Source organism: Kogia breviceps, chromosome 19 (assembly GCF_026419965.1).
Source record: "Kogia breviceps isolate mKogBre1 chromosome 19, mKogBre1 haplotype 1, whole genome shotgun sequence".
Taxonomy (NCBI): Eukaryota; Metazoa; Chordata; class Mammalia; order Artiodactyla; family Physeteridae; genus Kogia; species Kogia breviceps.
The window spans coordinates 42,526,653-42,544,286 of record NC_081328.1 but is presented as its reverse complement, the minus strand read 5'-3'; the positions used below and the strand labels follow the sequence as shown (position 1 = coordinate 42,544,286).

General features: G+C 43.6%; 1 protein-coding gene across 5 annotated transcripts; it reads right to left on the bottom strand.

The window, feature by feature from the left end:
- Positions 1-6,837: 6,837 nt before the first annotated feature.
- Positions 6,838-17,634, bottom strand: METTL2A (methyltransferase 2A, tRNA N3-cytidine). Of its 5 annotated transcripts, none has more exons than XM_059048776.2 (9): positions 17,468-17,634; positions 17,170-17,261; positions 15,064-15,422; positions 13,925-13,974; positions 13,529-13,589; positions 12,037-12,176; positions 10,045-10,151; positions 8,552-8,617; positions 6,838-7,706 (listed from the first exon to the last, which is right to left on the bottom strand). In XM_059048776.2, the coding sequence occupies exons 1-9, from the start codon at positions 17,575-17,577 to the stop codon at positions 7,552-7,554; spliced, it is 1,140 nt and encodes a 379-aa protein (XP_058904759.1). In that variant the 5' UTR covers positions 17,578-17,634; the 3' UTR covers positions 6,838-7,551. The 5 variants fall into 5 exon arrangements, with proteins under 5 accessions (XP_058904759.1, XP_058904760.1, XP_066877149.1 ...); XM_059048777.2 differs by having other exon boundaries at positions 7,326-7,706; positions 17,160-17,261; positions 17,468-17,591; XM_067021048.1 differs by lacking the exon at positions 8,552-8,617 and having other exon boundaries at positions 7,464-7,706; positions 17,468-17,592.

The window sequence follows — 17,634 nt, the reverse complement described above, 5'->3', positions numbered from 1 at the left end:
AAATGATACTTATTTTACATTTATCACAGTGATATAAAGTTTCCTTTAAAAATAAATTTAACAATGTTAAATAACGGTGGTGCCCAGATGTCACATAAAGGGTGCTCTGTGGATGCCTTCTGGGGACTCTGTGTGGTCTGTAAAGCCATTCTGGCAACTGCTTACTCCTAAATGTGTGTGTGCGTGCATACACACACACAGAGAAACACACTCGTATTACAGAGACACCAAGCCTTAGGGTTGATGATCGCCTCCTACAAGTGGACCAAGGAGCAGGGAAGGTCCTTGGCCAGACTGGGGAGTGCTGGTGAGTACACACTTCCCAGGGCTCCTGAGGCCCCTCTACCTTTCTGCCTGGGCATCCATGAGACACTCTGTGTCCTCCTACCTTCTGTTTTCTCCTTTAAGCCAGCTTGAGCTGCTGATACCTGCAACCACAGTGCTGTACACTACGGTCTTCTGAAGTTAAATACAAACTGTGTGCCAGTGCATGTCTGTTGTCAGGGGTGGGGGCACGGCAGGAAGAAGCTATTTAGTCATTCAGTCCTCATGCATCGTGCACAACCGTGGGCCAGGTGCTGGCTACTCGGCTAAGTGCTGAGAATACAAAGTTCCCCCAAAGAATTCATCATTTCCTGAGCTCCACTGACTGTCAGCCTTAATCACCCCAAAACTGTTAAGCAATGAGAAGCAAGGCTGAGCAGGGCATGGGGGGCTCACTGGTAGCACAGTACGTGAGGGCTTTCTCCAGTACTGCTCCTCCCCGTGCAAGTGTTTAAAGTGTGGCTCCTTATAAGGATAGTTTTTTTTTTTTTTTGCTGCGCAGTGGGCTTAGTTCCCCAACTAGGGATTGAACCTGGGACCTCAGCAGTGAAAGCGTGGAGTCCTAACCACTGGAGCACCAGGGAATTCCTGGATATTTTAAGTTTTAATGGAGAAAGGAAGGTGGGGGATGAATGAATGAATGCAATTTGGGGCTTACCTCAGGGTGAAGATGCCAAGTTTGAGCCCTTGGTCAAGGTTACCGGCTACTGTGTCTCAGGGCCCCCACTGGAGCATGGAATCTGACTGTGGCTGTTTGTCCTGTAACTTGGTCATGTAGTACATTCCACTGACTACAGTCAAGAGACAATCAATATCCAATTTTGCACCTAGAAATTCACTGAAGTGAGGTGGTCGTGACACACCATTTTGGTGTTCTTACTTGCACAACTAATCACCAGCACTCCTCCCACCTCTCAACCCAGGCTCCCAAATCAACCTGTACACCGAATTAAGAAGCATATAAAAATGTGCAACGCATCGATGCAGCCCAGCACTGAAAATAGCAGCTGCAGCCACAAACCAAAAAAAGGCCTTTGTGAACAGAGTGAAAGAAGCTGTTTGTCCTGAGTTCATCTTTTAAGCCACAGATAGAAGCCCCTACTATTACTAAAGTCTTTAATCAAAGATAGGAATCAATTAAAGGAAAGTAGTATGTCTTAGTACATTAGATTTTCCTTTTCCTACTAAGTTTCCAAGGCGCTAATTTCCTAGTTAGAGCCCAAGAGAGTATGAACTCACATGAAGGCAGGTAGTGGATCCGTTGCAAAGCATAGATTTGACAGCATTAGCAGAGGCCAGGTTCAAGATGAAGCACACAAAATGGGGAGGTGAATCACTTCTGAGGTGTAAGAACCCATGGTCTCCAGGTGACTGTTACACCCTGACCCTGGGCTCCACCTTCAGGAACACGGCTTCTCTCTAATAGCTCTGGTGCACCTGTCTCAAATTAAACTGTCCCTCATGCTTCAAACAATGTTGAATTTATCTCCTCAGCCAAATTACCACCACTTAGAAAGATCAGTTTCAGAAACACTTCTATACTAGACTCGAATCTAAACCACACAACTTCCTGAGCAGTTTCACATGTGGAGCTACCTTCCCAGCCAACACAGCACTTTTCTTGCTTTAAGAGTATTGAGTCAGACAGACGTAGAGAACAAACGTATGGACACCAAGGGGGGAAAGTGGCAGGTGGGGGGTAGTGGTATGAATTGGGAGATTGGGATTGACATGTATACACTAATATGTGTAAAATAGATAACTAATAAGAACCTGCTGTATAAAAAAGTAAATAAAATAAAATTCAAAAAAAAAGAGTATCGAGTCAGACTGGAGTCAGACTTATAGTCCAGGCAGTCTGTATTTTTTTTGAGTGGCACTGAGGTCATACTTTAATCTACCCTGACCATATTTAATTGTCCTCTGCCCCCCATTAGTGATTCCAAGGCTGAAAAATTATGCAAAGTCCCTTACAGAGTTCAAGTTAGCTTGACAGATAAAGAGTCAGAGAGCTTGGCAGATGGCAGAGAGGTATAAAGAGCGGGAAAGGGGGAGGAAAAGGCTCAACTTTTATACCTAAGCCAAAAGCACAAGGAAGGTGCTAGGATGACGGAATAAAAATTGTTCCTATTGCTTTGAAATGCTTCAGCGATGCCAAAGGAAGGTTTTCTTGTTGTTTTTGAAAGCTACAAATCATTATTCATCAAATGAAGCCAATGATCAGGTGTACCAAATTAAGTGTCCCCAAACTATAATTTTTCTCTTGTGAGGAAAGTTGCCTTTATTGGAGTGCACAGACCAAAAGATAGAAAAGCCTTTTTGTAACTAGTTGAAACTTCTTATAGAAACCCCAATTTCGGGCTTCCCTGGTGGCGCAGTGGTTGAGAGTCTGCCTGCTGATGCAGGGGACGCGGGTTCGTGCCCCGGTCCGGGAAGATCACACATGCCGCGGAGCGGCTGGGCCCGTGAGCCATGGCCGCTGAGCCTGTGCGTCCGGAGCCTGTGCTCCGAAACCCCAATTTCTTCATCTCCTGGCACATGGGATATGCTAATTTGTTGGCTTTTGCTGACCCACCTTGTAAAACCTTCTCTAAGTGGTCCTTATTCATCTTCAGTCATTCAATTTCACTCTTAATTGAAGCAAATTTCTCAGTCACAGCATCTGCCACCATCAGCTTGTAGCGAGCGGTGTTGATGCCAGCACTGAGGCAGACCTCCTCCACTGGGAGTCCCGTCACTGCTGCATGGAGGGAGACCTTGTTGGAGATGCCCCCTTGGCTGGCCGGGCTTAGGTGACCTCTGAGGTGAAGTCTATCACAGCCTTGCGGACTTCTGCAAGGAAGGTCTTTAGTGGATCATTTAACATAGCTGTACTTCATTTCAAAAGACAAATGAAATACATTCCAGTGACTGTGTTTGCATTTTGTTTTTAAAATTTATTTATTTTTGGCTGCACTGGGTCTTTGTTGCTGCGTGCGGTCTTTCTCTAGTTGTGGTGAGTGGGGGCTACTACTCATTGTGGTGCACAGGCTTCTCATTGCAGTGGCTTCTCTTGTTGCGGAGCATGGGCTCTAGGCACACAGGCTTCAGTAGTTGTGGCACGTGGGCTCAGTAGTTGTGGCTTGCGGGCTCTAGAGCGCAGGCTCAGTAGTTGTGGCACACAGGCTTAGCTGCTCTGCAACATGTGGGATCTTCCCTGACCAGGGCTTGAACCTGTGTTCCCTGCATTGACAGGCAGATTCCCAACCACTACGCCACGAGGGAAGCCCCAGTGTGTTCATTATTTTTTTTTTTTTTTTTTTGCGGTATGCGGGCCTCTCACTGTTGTGGCCTCTCCCGTTGCGGAGCACAGGCTCCGGACGCACAGGCTCAGCGGCCATGGCTCACGGGCTCAGTTGCTCCGCGGCATGTGGGATCTTCCTTCCCGGACCAGGGCACGAACCCGTGTCTCCTGCATCGGCAGGCGGATTCTCAACCACTGCGCCACCAGGGAAGCCCCAGTGTGTTCATTTTAAATAAATTCATTACAATGGAAAAGATGGGAGCTCCTTTCCTCCTACCTTTTAAAACTCAACAGGTGATAGCAAGCAAGGTAGGTGTTAGTGCAGGGGCAGAGGGGTTGTGGCGGCTCTATGGGGTGCTAAATCCAGGGCAGGAGGGTGTCTAGGTGAGGTGATGATGGAAACAGTGGCTTGGAGAGGGTGTCAGAGCCCAAGAGGTGAGAGGGCATCCATGTGTGGTGACAAAAGAATGGTTATATATGACTGGATTATCCCAGTATGTTGAAGATTGTGGGCGTTTGGGATTGTTGGAAAAGAGAACAAGTACAGAGAGAAAGAATAAAAACTAGAATAAATCCTGTGGTGTTGGATCGGAATCAAAGGTACTGGTTTGAACTGGTTTTCAATGTATATTTAAGTACAGAAATATAGATGTAAGTATGTATATGTATACATATATCCCTGAGCTCCACCCACTGAGGGGGCCTGGGAATAGGCACCACAATAGCAATGAGCACCCTTGGCTTGGTTTCTAAACACCTTGCTCTATTAAAAGAAACTAGAACTCCTTGGGGGAAATAGCTGGTTCAGACTGGGGCAGACAAAGTACAAGGTGAGCCTGGAACAACTTGTGCTTGAAGTGCTGGAATGGTATTCATTTATCCTTTGAAATGAAGAACAGATATATTAAATGATCCACTAAAGACCTTCCCTCGGCATCTCTAAAGCATTCATAACAACAGGAACAGTTTTTATTCCATCTTCCCAGCACCTACCTTGTGCTTTGCACTTAGGTATAAAACCTGGGTCTTGGGACTTCCCTGGTGGCACAGTGGTTAAGAATCTGCCTGCCAATGCAGGGTAAACGGGTTCAAGCTCTGGTCCGGGAAGATCCCACACACCGCAGAGCAACTAAGCCCATGTGCCGTAACAACCAAGCCTGCGCTCTAGAGCCCACGAGCCACAACTACTGAGCCCATGTGCCACAACTCTGCAACAAAGAGAAACCACTGCAATGAGTAGCCCCCACGCAGCAACAAAGACCCAACGCAGCCAAAATATAAATAAATGAATAAAAATTTAAAAAAAAAGAAGTGGAGTCTTTTCCTGCTTCCTGCACATGTCAAAAGGTCACAGAAGCATTTGAAGGGGCTCCCACTGGCCAAATCTGGGACAATATGAGCATCGATATCATAATCAAAGTACCAAAATGATAGTAATATATAATAATTATTGAATAAAACAGAAACCCATGAGTCCATAAGCAAATGAATAGAGAAAAGGAAGCCTTCCTTATGGTAGAATGCCAACCAATAAGTGTAGGAGGAATGTGGGATTCAAAAACATTACTTGGCTGCCATTATAGTAGTAATTCAGCCAAGAAACAGCAACAGATGCTGAAACTAAGGGGTACAGTTTAATGAGGAATGGGATATTTAGTCTCAAAGCACTACCCTACCCTAATAGTTATTAGGAACTTTCCAGTGGAGAAACCCAGCAGGCACCACCTCAATTAAGTGATCAAAGTTAACACCACCACCACCAGGGTTCATCAAAATCATGGACCACAACAGCATCACTTCTGATATTCCTGCCCAAAATATGTACTTGAACCAAATCAGGAGGCATTAACAAACCCAATTTGAGGGCAGTCTGCAAAACAGCCTGTAATCTTCAAATGTCAAGATCATGAAAACAAACCTCAAGGATTGTTCCAGACTGAAAGAGACTGAGAAATGACTACTATATGCAACAGAAGGCCTTTTTTTTGGATGATAAAGGATATTATTGGGACCATTGGGAAAACTTGGTTATCTGTGGATAGTAGGATTTCCATGTTAATTTCTACTTCCATGTTAATTATCCAATTCTGATGGATATATTCGGTGATATAGGAGAACATCTTCAGTTACATGAATTACACACTATAAAATATGCAGCAGTATTGGGATATCACCTTGCAACTTACTCTTAAAAATGATTCAAGGGGACTTCCTTGGTGGCACAGTGGTTAATAATCCGCCTGCCAATGCAGGGGACACGGGTTCCAGCCCCGGTCTGGAAAGATCCCACATGCCGCAGAGCGACTGAGCCTGTGCGCCACAAATGCCGAGCCTGTGCTCTAGAGACCATGAAACACAACTGCTGAGCCTGGGTGCTACAACTACTGAAGCCCGTGCACCTAGAGCCCGTGCTCCACAACAAGAGAAGCCACTACAGTAAGAAGCCTGCATACTGCAATGAAGAGTAGCCCCCGCTTGCTGCAACTAGAGAAAGGCCGCACACAGCAACGAAGACCCAACACAGCCAAAAATAACTAAAATTAAATCTTAAAAAAAAAAAAAAAAAAGATTCAAGGGACCTCCCTGGAGGTCCAGTGGTTAAGACTCCGTGCTTTCACTGCAGGGTTCACGGGTTCGATTCCTGATCAGGGAAGTAAGATCTCGCGTGTCATGCAGTGTAGCCAAAAAAAAAAAAAGAAAAAACAATTCAAAAAAAAGTTGACTGTTCTCACAGTATTTCTGGTACTGTACTTCTGTGTAAGTTTGGAATTATTAAAATAAATGCTTATGACTTATATTTTTATAAATAAAATAATTATGAGAATATTAAAGTTTGAGTTAAAAACCCAAAATGTAGGAATGAAGAATTGAATTTTTTTTTTTTTTTTTTGTGGTATGCGGGTCTCTCTCACTGTTGTGGCCTCTCCCTTCGTGGAGCACAGGCTCCAGATGTGCAGGCCCAGTGGCCATGGCTCACGGGCCCAGCTGCTCTGCGGCATGTGGGATCTTCCCGGACCGGGGCACGAACCCGCACCCCTGCATTGGCAGGCAGACTCGCAATCACTGCACCACCAGGGAAGTCCGAATTGAAAGTTCTTAATTCAGTAAAATGAAGAACATATCATATAGTTTGTGGACCACCAACAGGGATGAAAGGATCACATTCAGAAGTGAAATGGCTAAAATGTCTCTCAGTCAAACATTTAAGAGCATACACAGAAAGACAATTTGCTAAAAATGAAGATCCTTTTAATTTCTTTAGATGCAGGTTACTTAGATGGGGAAACAGTACTTAAAATTCCATGGAACTAAGGTCAAGCAGAGACCATGAGCAAATATTTAACAAGGACACCGTATTTTGATGCTCTTTTTTTTGAGTCAGGGAAATATCCAAAGACAGGTGATTCTTCCTAATTTGCGTCCCTGATGACCACTGAATGAGACCTTTAGTCATCTTTGCATCAATTTCTTACTCTAGGCATTTGAATTCCCAACTAATTTAATGCAACTTAGTCATTCACTTCATCATATGTAATACTTACACATGGAAATAAATTCTTTGATTCCCATGAATAACATTTCAACTATTAAGTTACAAAATGGCAAGAAAGATTCTTTGAGATCTCCAAGTAAGAAAAAAGCTTGAAAAAAGTATGTATCACAGGGCTTCACAAATATGAAGCAAAAATGGTTAGAATCTTTTGTTGTTGTTGTTTTTAAAAACATCTTTATTGGAGTATATTTGCTTTACAATGGTGTGTTAGTTTCTGCTTTATAAAAAATGGTTAGAATCCTTTTTTTTTTTTAGAATCTTGATATAAAATAATTCTTCCTAGGTTCAAATCTGTTGGAATCCTTGAATGGTTTAATATCTACAAGACACCATTTGTGGGCGTTCTTTTTAAAAAGCCCCAGTGACCTCGCCTGTCAGGAGCAGGTGCCTCTCAGCTGGTGTTGGACAGAAGAGGCTTACGATATTTGCACTGAATCCAAACTCGGTACATTGTCAGTTGTTTCCCTCGATTCACCTGCAACCGGCGATCCACCAGGTTCTGAACCTTTTCCAGTCCAGCAGTAGTGAAAAGTGTGTCCAGTTCATCTAGTTTGGAAAGAGATGTTTATATATTTTCCCCTGAAGAAAAAGCACTGTGCCTACCACTTCCCATGTTAAATGGCACTCTGTGAGATTGCTGTCCTTATTTATAGATTTTAAGTGGCTTGAGCAGTATTGTTTAGTTACACATGCAGTAGTGGCTTGGTAGCAGCAAGCCCACATTTAGGTAGGGGAAGGCAAACCATGTGTGAAGGGCAGCCTGGAACCCACAGGGAGAACCTAGGAGTTAGCTGATGGGAAAGAATTTTCTAAGGTTCTATGTACACCTTACAATTATATGCAAAAATTGACATGTCAAAGCCATTTTTTTTTTTTTTTTTTTAGGAGAGGTTCCATCACTAACTAAAGGCTCAAAAAAGTATGTGACCTGACAAATGGCCCAGGAATGAAGTATTCATAAGGCACTGGAGGAGGAGGAAACTGGCAGCAGGACAAGCAGCAGAGGAGAGCAGTTCTGAGTTATACCTGGAACCCAGGGCGCCATGAGTTCACCGTTAACTCAGGTGCACCTAAGGTACAACCCAGCTTAGAGGCTGAAACAGCTACAGTGGAGTCTTGCAAAATGGGCAGGTTGTTTTGGACAAAGTGAAGAGAGAGGAAGAGCAGCCAATAGAAGAGCAAAGGACAGACAGAAGGACCTGACAGGCTGAGCCTACATGGAGAACAGTGAGTGGTTCAAGGTGGTTGAAGGTAGGCTGAGAGGTGGGGAAGGGAGAGAAGAGGTTGGAAAAGATAGAAGGAGCCAGATGACTTCACTTCTGAGAGCACACGGAGGAACATGTAATCTGGCCGTGTGGGGGCTGTCAGCATAAAGACGAGTGCTTTCATACCTTGTGTGAAGAAGTACACTCTGGTGCCATCGCCTCTCACATAGAAATTTTCAGACAGACACTGACCTGCAGAGTGATGTGGTAAAGACCAGAGAAACTTTAAAGCACTTCTTTGAATTTCATTGCCAATCAAATGTGCATCAAGATATCAATTTCTTGGGCCAAGAATGGATCCTTTTCTTGGTTACACTGGTACTTTGCAGGAATCTGCAATTTCTCTCCTACAAAGGAATGGTGCTTTGGAGAAGAGCAGCCCAAGGGGAATAATCAAACTTCAGTGTTAGCTAACACATGCAATTCCCAGCCCCCTGTTCTACAGTTCCGTTTCATGATGAAAATAGCTTGTTTTTCCCTCCCTCCCCGATTAAATAAATAGCGCATACACTTCGTTTAAAAACAGAAACAACTTTCTAAACAGCCTTCTGCCCCTCTAAAAACATGTTTAAAAAAACCTCAAGGAATATAGCTAAGTTTAAGCAAATGTGAGACAGCCACTATTCCTGTTTTAGTGACTGTCCTTTTGCATGCCTCTCCACATATCCATATGCACATTCATAAGTATGTTCACATATATACTGTTTTTATCAAGGACACACACATCCCCTCTTGCTACTAAGCCCCCTGACCTTGTCAATTTAACAACCTGACACGTAATCAATCCTTCTATACCTTTTCAATGTCAAAATAATCTTATTTTTTCCCCAGTTACTGTTATACATGGGATTAAGTTTAAAATACCCATGTACACATTGCTTTTCTCACTCGGTAATATAGCGTGGAAACCCCCCCAAGACCAGTGGTATGGGGTCTACCTCATGTGATATGCACAACATTCCCCTATCCAGAGGCAGTCACTTTGTTTCCAAGATTTTGCTTATTATACATATATTATGTGCTGGTTCTTGAATAAATCCCAAAAGGACTATTGGGTTGGAAAGATAACACTAGGATGCTTAAAGAAAGGCCGTAACCATTCCTACTTCTACCAATAATGGAAGAGTGCATCTCCTTCTCTGAATCAGCCAGCAATAGGTATCTCATTGTTATTTTTATTTTCTTAAAGTTTTGGTTTCGGCCATTTGAATCTGCTCTTTAGTAAATCAACTCTAAAACACTTCTTGTCTGTTTTTTAGTGGGTCACTGATCTTTTCCCTTATCAATTTGCCAACAGCCCTGCTTGAAGAGTACTGACATTGTCTTTATCTGTTCCTTTAACTGAAAATATTTGTCCTCAATCTGTCATTTGTCTTTTAACTTTTTCATGGCATCTTTTGCCATACCACACTTAAAACTATTTATGTACTCAAATGCCCTTTTTCTAAAAAAGACCTAATACCTAGATTATACAAGTCTTCAAAAACATACTACCCTTATCATGTATTAAATGGCTTTATGTATGGAACTATATAATTCAAGAGTCTCTATTTTATTCCACTGATTTGTATGACTATTCTTATGGCAAAGCCGTTGTTTTGATTATAGTGGGAAAATACCTTTTTTAAACCGAAGCTGAGCCATGTCATAGCGGCCATAATCTCGCAGAAGCATCATCCCTCCAGGCTTCAGAAGCCTGCTTAGCCTGTTGATAGCCTTTTGCATCCTGTGGGGCAGCAGGGAACGAAGATCAGATCTCTTTAAGAACAGGGTTCCTCTCCCCTATAGCATATCCCAAAAAGCCCTGAAATCTCCTCCGCTCTCGTTTCAGTTATAACCTGAGCCCACGCCCAAACCTCTGATGTGCCTTCTGCTGCCTGCTAGCTACTGTGCCTTCGATCCACTGCCTTCAGTATGAAGAGGTCTGAAGAGGCCTGCTTCTTCAGCAGCGGTCCACCATGGGGGAAGACGTGCTCTCTGCCTGATTCACTTCCCACTCCTCATGGGGAAGCCAATGCTACACCAGGCTCCCACAGATCTCTGAAAGGACCCCTGACCACTCGGTGTGGAGACTGCTAGCTGACCCATCTGCCTGCCCACTAGGCCCAAGCTCTTTGAATGCAGCCTGCATCTTTCCATCTGTTAAATGAAGACTGAACCTCAAGAACTTACAATTTACATGGTGATACAGTCTGTATGCAAATAAGTACTCTGGGCAGAATGCTTTCTTTACACTTCTGACTGCACTTTCCATATAGAGTCTCAGTGCAGGTTTCAGCTTTAACCACTGCAAAAGTATAAATGCTTCAAACTTACAAAAACCATTTGAAAGTCTATTTAAATATTGAATAATGATTTTTTTTTTTTTTTTTTTTTTTTTTGTGTTACACGGGCCTCTCACTGTTGTGGCCTCTCCCGTAGCGGAGCACAGGCTCCGGACGCACAGGCTCGGCGGCCGTGGCTCACGGGCCCAGCCGCTCCGCGGCATGTGGGATCTTCCCGGACCGGGGCACGAATCCGTGTCCCCTGCAATGGTAGGAGGACTCTCAACCACTGCGCCACCAGGGAAGCCCTGAATAATGAATTTTTAATTTTAATGTTTTGTTTCAGTCCATATCAGTTTTTTTTTTTTTTTTTTTTGGTGGTATGCGGGCCTCTCACTGTTGTGGCCTCTCCTGTTGCGGAGCACAGGCTCCGGTCCGCGGCATATGGGATCTTCCCGGACCGGGGCACGAACCCGTGTCCCCTGCATCGGTAGGCGGATTCTCAACCGCTGCGCCATCAGGGAAGCCCCGTATCAGTTTTTAAAAGTGTACAGCATGTAAGCTTCTGCAATTAATGTTTAAAACCATGCCAAGCTGTTTGGGCTGCCCTCCACCTGCCTTCATTTCTCACTCACAATATCCCTGTCAGGTCAGATGACACAATGCTATCCTAGAGGAAATGTGGTCTAGAGAAAGTCAGTCACCCCCCACCCCCCGCAACTGCCCCGAATGTTACTGCCTCCTTAAGACACTATTTCATCTTTGTCGGGACAATTGGCTGCCTGTCTAGAAGACTTTAATGGTATCTTTTTGGGTAAACCAACTGACTTTCCTTTTATCTAATCATGATTTTACGGAATTCTCCTGTACTACAGTTTTCCGAAGAACTTAATCAGAGAACATCCGAGTTAAACTTCACTGTAAATTTTGTGCTGTTAATAAGCTTGTTTTATTGAAAGCATTTAAAAGGCCAATAATGGGATGTTCTCTAATAGCTGTGGCATCCACAGTTCTAAGACATCACGCTACGTGACGGTCAATAGGAAATTTCCACATACCCACTAAGACAGCCCCCTCACTCTCTGGGGATGTTAAACCATAATCATGAGAAGAACCGAGCACTGCAGTCAACAAGCAGAGGTTTAGATGCTAAACCAGAAGTTGGACTCCAAGACAAATTTAGAACAATAGTTGAGAAGCTCCTACTGCTCCTAGGATGGAGGAGCTTCTTCTTGCTTATCAGAACATTAATAAAATCCATCTTATTTAGGTTCCAACTCTGATATCCAAGTCCCTGACCAAAGCTTTCTTTTTGCTATGCTACTGGCTAAGGGATCTAAAACTTACTTGTCTGGAATGATTGCTGAGAGAACAAATATGAGGATGATGATATCAAGACTATCCCCGGGCACTGGGTAACTCTTATCTTCATCACACAGGTCGTGAACAAAGGCAAAACACCGAGAAGGATCATACGCTGAATTTGTCTGCAGACGGAGGAGAGGACACAGGCTAGAAAATGTTCACATAGCCTCAAGAAAAGCTACCTTGCTTTAAACGTAATCACCGCCTCTTCCCACTGAGGAGCTAGTTCTTGCCATTATGGCAAACATTCTTACTCTTAGGGTAAGAATCAGGAACAACTCTAGGACCCTGTGGAATCTAACTGGTATGTTTAAAATGGAACGTTCCCAACTCCTCTAATTTTAGTCTTTATTCTGATGTGGAGTCAGATCTGAGGACTGGAAAATGACCAGGAAGGTAAGTGACCAAAAGGGCAAAGAGAAACCTCATAAGGAGGAAAACAAAACATACTGAAAAAGCAAGATTTAAACTCCTATTACAGCATATTACATAGATCATAGAATTCTCCAGGAAAATCTCTCTCTCTAGATGTGGAAGATTTAACCTACAACTTATTATCATTAAATTAACGAAGAATAAGCCTCAATATTCATCTGGTATAGGTTTGCAAGAATAGTTCCAGAATTGGGAGTTCCCTGGTGGTCCAGTTAGGGAACGCTTTCACTGTTAGGGGCCTGGGTTCAATCCCTGGTCAGGGAACTTAGATCTTGCAAGCCAAGCAGTGAAGAAAAGGAAAAAAAAAAAAAATCCGGATGTTCCTCACTGGCCACAGCTAATTGAAACAGGGTAAGCAGACTGTCAGCTGGGTTGAGTCAATCAGACTTTCTGGGGACTTTGGAATCAAGACACTGTCATTCAGGGGAGGTTCTGGGAACACCTGAAGAGGGGAGACTTGTAAGGGACTGGGAGGGGCAAGTACGTTGAGGCCAAGGCCACGTGCAAAACCAGGAAAAACCTATTAGAGAAAGCTGGTCTGCAAAGAAAAAACAAAACAAAAGGCAAATGGGCAATGAGAGATAAGACACTGTGAATTTGAGGGAGGTGTTGCGATAGGAGGGGGCAGCAACATCTCACCAGCCAGCCAGTTTGCCTTCGGTACCTGACACATTTTCAGGGCTGAGTTTTAGTCCTGGCTACACTTTACGCCCTTGAGTTCTATGACATTCCCTTTAGCTGAGTTTGTCTAGAAGTTTCTGTAACTTGGATAACTCAAAGAATCCTAATGAAATAATCATTTCATTTTAATCCTTAAAACATGAGTTTGGATAGGTTAAGAGACCCGCCCAAAGTTTCAAAGCAAGCAAGCAACAGATTCTGTATTCACATTTGGCCCTTTCCTCTACTCCATGCTGGTTCAGTATATCTTTTACTTTCAGACAACAGTACAATAAGAAAATAGCTAGAGACCTTGATTTTTAGCAGACCCTTTCCCCCTTAAGTCAGTGAAAATTAGTGATAGGAGCACTGCACTTACCTGGACTAGTTCTACAGCTGTGGAAGAAAAATCACAACAGTAAACAAAGAGTCTTGGGTCACTGAAATGGGCAGAAAAAACAGCAGAACAATGAGATTACAAACTGTACTATGTCTATTCTCTTTCCTACGTAGCAGAGTTAAAATATGAAGGCACCATGTATTAACAATGCAACAGGTTTAATACCCACTAATTTCCCTGATGACAAAGATAACTTATAAATAAAATTAAGTCAAAACAATCCATAAATGGATAATGTAGACATCTAATCTCCTATAACCCACAGTTCCCAATAACCACTATTACCACTTGGATGCAGTAAGAGTTCTAAGAAACAACAACTCCTCACTTTTCTCTTCTTTGCTGTCATGTAGTTAAATTTTACAACAAACTTACTTGTTAGTTTGTAAAATTGGAAAGACTGTGTTTCCCACACCACAACCAACCTGTAGACAGAAATGAACTATTAATCACAGAACTTTCCAAAGAATTAATTCCCTAAAGCTAGATAAATAATCAACAACGGATAATCTTGTCTAATTGTATTAGGGAAGGTGTAGTGACCAGAGCTAAACAGTACCCATGACATTCCCTGCCCTTGACCTCAGGAACCCTTAAAGAGGTAGCCATAAGAGATGAGAGCATGGGCTTTCATTAGCGGGAGGGAGATGGTCTGGAAAAAAGGGCACGGGCTACTTTTGAGTTTTGGCAAATGGTCCTGTAAACAAAACATTTTCTTACTGAGCTCCACTATATCATTATTGGAAAAATGTTTCTAGCAGACTGGGTTGAAAAATTCATGAAAGGAGGACCACAGCAACACCGTCCTAAATTCAGTGCTGAGTGTGGTAATAATAAAAACAGCATCATTTACTAAGGGCTTACTGTGTGCCAGACACTATTCTCAGTCATTTTACATACCTTATCTCAATTAACCCCCATAACAACTATGAGGCAGAGAGAGGCAGAAGTCCCATGCTGCTGGGTAAGGGATTAGCACAAAGTCACGCCAGAGGACTCAGTCCCCAAACTAGCCAGCTTCTGGTGGAGTGTGTAGTCACTTCTGTGAATATTTGTTACAGTGCCCACCCTAGACACTTTTTCAGGTCTAGCCTAGCCCCTGCCACACATCCAAACTGAGAAGACAAAAATTCTCCCACAATTGAGAGTAGGTACCACCCCAACTAACCTCTCCATCTCATAACTATCTTAGAAGTAACAAAAGTTGTCTTCTGGCCTGGGACTCTTTACTAGATGGCAGGTACAGCAGGATGCTACAACTTTTGGATGCAATATAATGGTCCCAGATAGCGGGTCATCTGTCTTTGTTTGCCATGACCACCAGGTATCTGGTCTGCATCTAGGGCATTTCATTAGTTCAAAAATGGAGGTGTTTCCAGGCCGACATAAGGGTCCAGTCTAGTCAGGTTCATCAGTCAGAAGTTACTTTGGTGGTCAGCCTCTCTACTGCCACCCTACGTGCATAATAAGACAGCCTCACTAACCCCACTACCAGGACAATAAAGGGAGGTTACCTCTAGTATTCGGTAGGTGGCTGAGGATCCAGGAAACTCATCAGCACAGATTTCCAGGTGACGGAGTTTCTGAGTTACATTCTCTTCCACAGGAGGTGGCTGTGTTTTACATCCAAGGCTGACTGAAGAAAAACTGTGCTGTTCTTCTATTATTAAACCAGATCCATCCTCACTGCTTCTACATGCAGGTACTTCACTCCCCTTGTTCTCTGAGAGCAAATCCTTCAAGTGATTTTGGTTTTGGCTAGGTGCCAGCTCTGGGAATTCAGTAAAAAGCCAATGTCTATCCTTGAAAAACCCATTTTCATGGATTTTGTAGAAGTCATTCCAATATTTGTTGGCATTGATCTCATAATCAACTGTAAATATTTAAGAAAGAATTTTAAGAACCATCTCTCAATATTTTATCTGTATATAGTATAAATCACCATCCTGCTTCACCAAAATTTGTACTAAAAGTTATACTGAAGTAGAGCTACAGTCTCAGAGCTGGTGGTCATTTAGTCCTACCACCTATCACACTTGAATTTGCTGTGTATCTTGTCCTTCCAGGGAGTTCAACTTCTGCCAGAGAACTTACTACCTATCAAATCTCCCCCCACATCTTTGGATGGCTCTTAACTACTAGAAAATCCTAATATTAACCAAAAAATCTGTCTAATCATTTCTGATCAAAAGGTCCTACTATTTCTCAGGGCCAACGAGAACAACTCTTTTGTATTTGTATTTGAGGACAATTATTTCCCCTTCTAAATCCTCTTTTACAAGCTAAATGTCCCAGGTTCTTCAGTTATTCCCCCTGTGAAATCAATGGTTATGAGACAGGTAGCTCTTTACATCACGTTCCTCTGTCAGTGATTCTTTAGAGTATGGAGCCCAGAAATGAATTCTCTACTACTGATACTAAAAATGGAAATAGAAAATGCTTACAAGAAGGGAAAATGTCTTCAGATGAGAAGAGATTTGATGATAGAGTACAGGAGAGACTAAGGTATGGACTATTTAAAAGAAAGCTGCTGTTTAAGGTGACTGAAGCAGTCCAAGATTTCAGCTTTCCCTTTTTATTAATTTATTTTTTTGAGATAACATTGGTTTATAACTAGATTTCAGTTTTCTGCTCTTTGCCAATACAGGGCCTTGACTAGTGTAGTAGGAGAATAAAAACCCTAGAAGCTGGATTTCAATTCCACCACTACTAACTGCTTACCTCTGGGCAAGGCACTTAATGTCCTGAGGTCCAAGATTCTTTAACTGTAAAAAGAGGATATTGGACTACATGATTTTCAAAATCCCTTTCAACCTTAACTTGCTTAGATCTACTCTTTGTCAAACTACGTAGGGTGACTATTTTGTAACCAGAATCTTCTAATTGTTGTTCAGAACACTTTCAGTGGGTACTAATCTCCCATTCCTAGTGCTACCTTCAGTTGTCACTTAGAACACAGGCCCAACCAGTCCTAGTTTTTTAGTTTCTAGGGATATGTTACAGTGAAATCATCCACCTCTGCAGAAGGGGCCTCTTTTTCTTTGGCCAGACTTACTTCCACTCTGCTTCATCCATCTTTCCTTGGCAGAACCCCTAAATCCTCATAGTCATCACATAGAGGAAAGGCACATAATTCACTACTCATTAGCCATCCCCCCAACAATATTTAGAATCTGACCACTTGAATCTAGCTTTCCTCAGGCGAAGTGTAATGATGTAGAAAGTGTCGATACACCCATCATGTGATACACATGATGGGTGTACACATATCGATACACACAATCATGTGACCACACGGTTGCCACACGCCAGCCATATTAACAGGGATCTAGTCAACATAACTAAAGACTTAAATCAGTAGAAAATACTATCAAGATGGTTATCATCTTCCAAACAAAAAAACAAAACCCAAACCAAAACACGCTCTACGCCCTAACAAGATTTTAAGGCGCAGCCCTTTCCCATCCTTGCCCATCCCCTCCCACTCACGTTCTACCCCCGAGTTCTGTATCAGTCCACTAACAAAAAGACCCGGCGGCCTCGGTTCTCTGGCCTCTCCGGAAGAGCACATCCAGCAGTACGTTGGCTGTCTATACCACTGTGGGCCCACCTGGGCGCACCTTGCTTCTCCTGGCACACCCGCTGGGTACTGTTCTCCTGGACTTTCCTCTCCGCCGCCGCGGCCTGCTCTTCTGACCACTCCACACTGTCCCTGTGAAAATCAAACGGGTAGCTTAGGGGCCTCTGGTTCCCGCTGCGGGTAGGTGAGTCGCTGGCCCCGGAGCGCCTCTCCCGTGGGAGGAGAGCGCCTCGAGCAGGGCAGCAGGACTCTGGCCGGCGCTCAAGGGTTTCTCGGAGCGCTCCGCAGCGCCGGGACAGAGGGCGAACCGCAGGCCGGGCGAGGGGCAGGGCGGTTACCAGGCATTGTGGTGGAAGACGCGCGCCGGGTCGCTCAGAAACCGGCTCCCGAACTGCTGCCTCTTCCCGCAGACCGCGGCGCGCGTACCTGCAAGGTGAAAGCCGTCCATGACACCGGAGCCGGAAATCCCTACCTTTCCCTAACGCAAGAACTTCCTGCGAGGTCA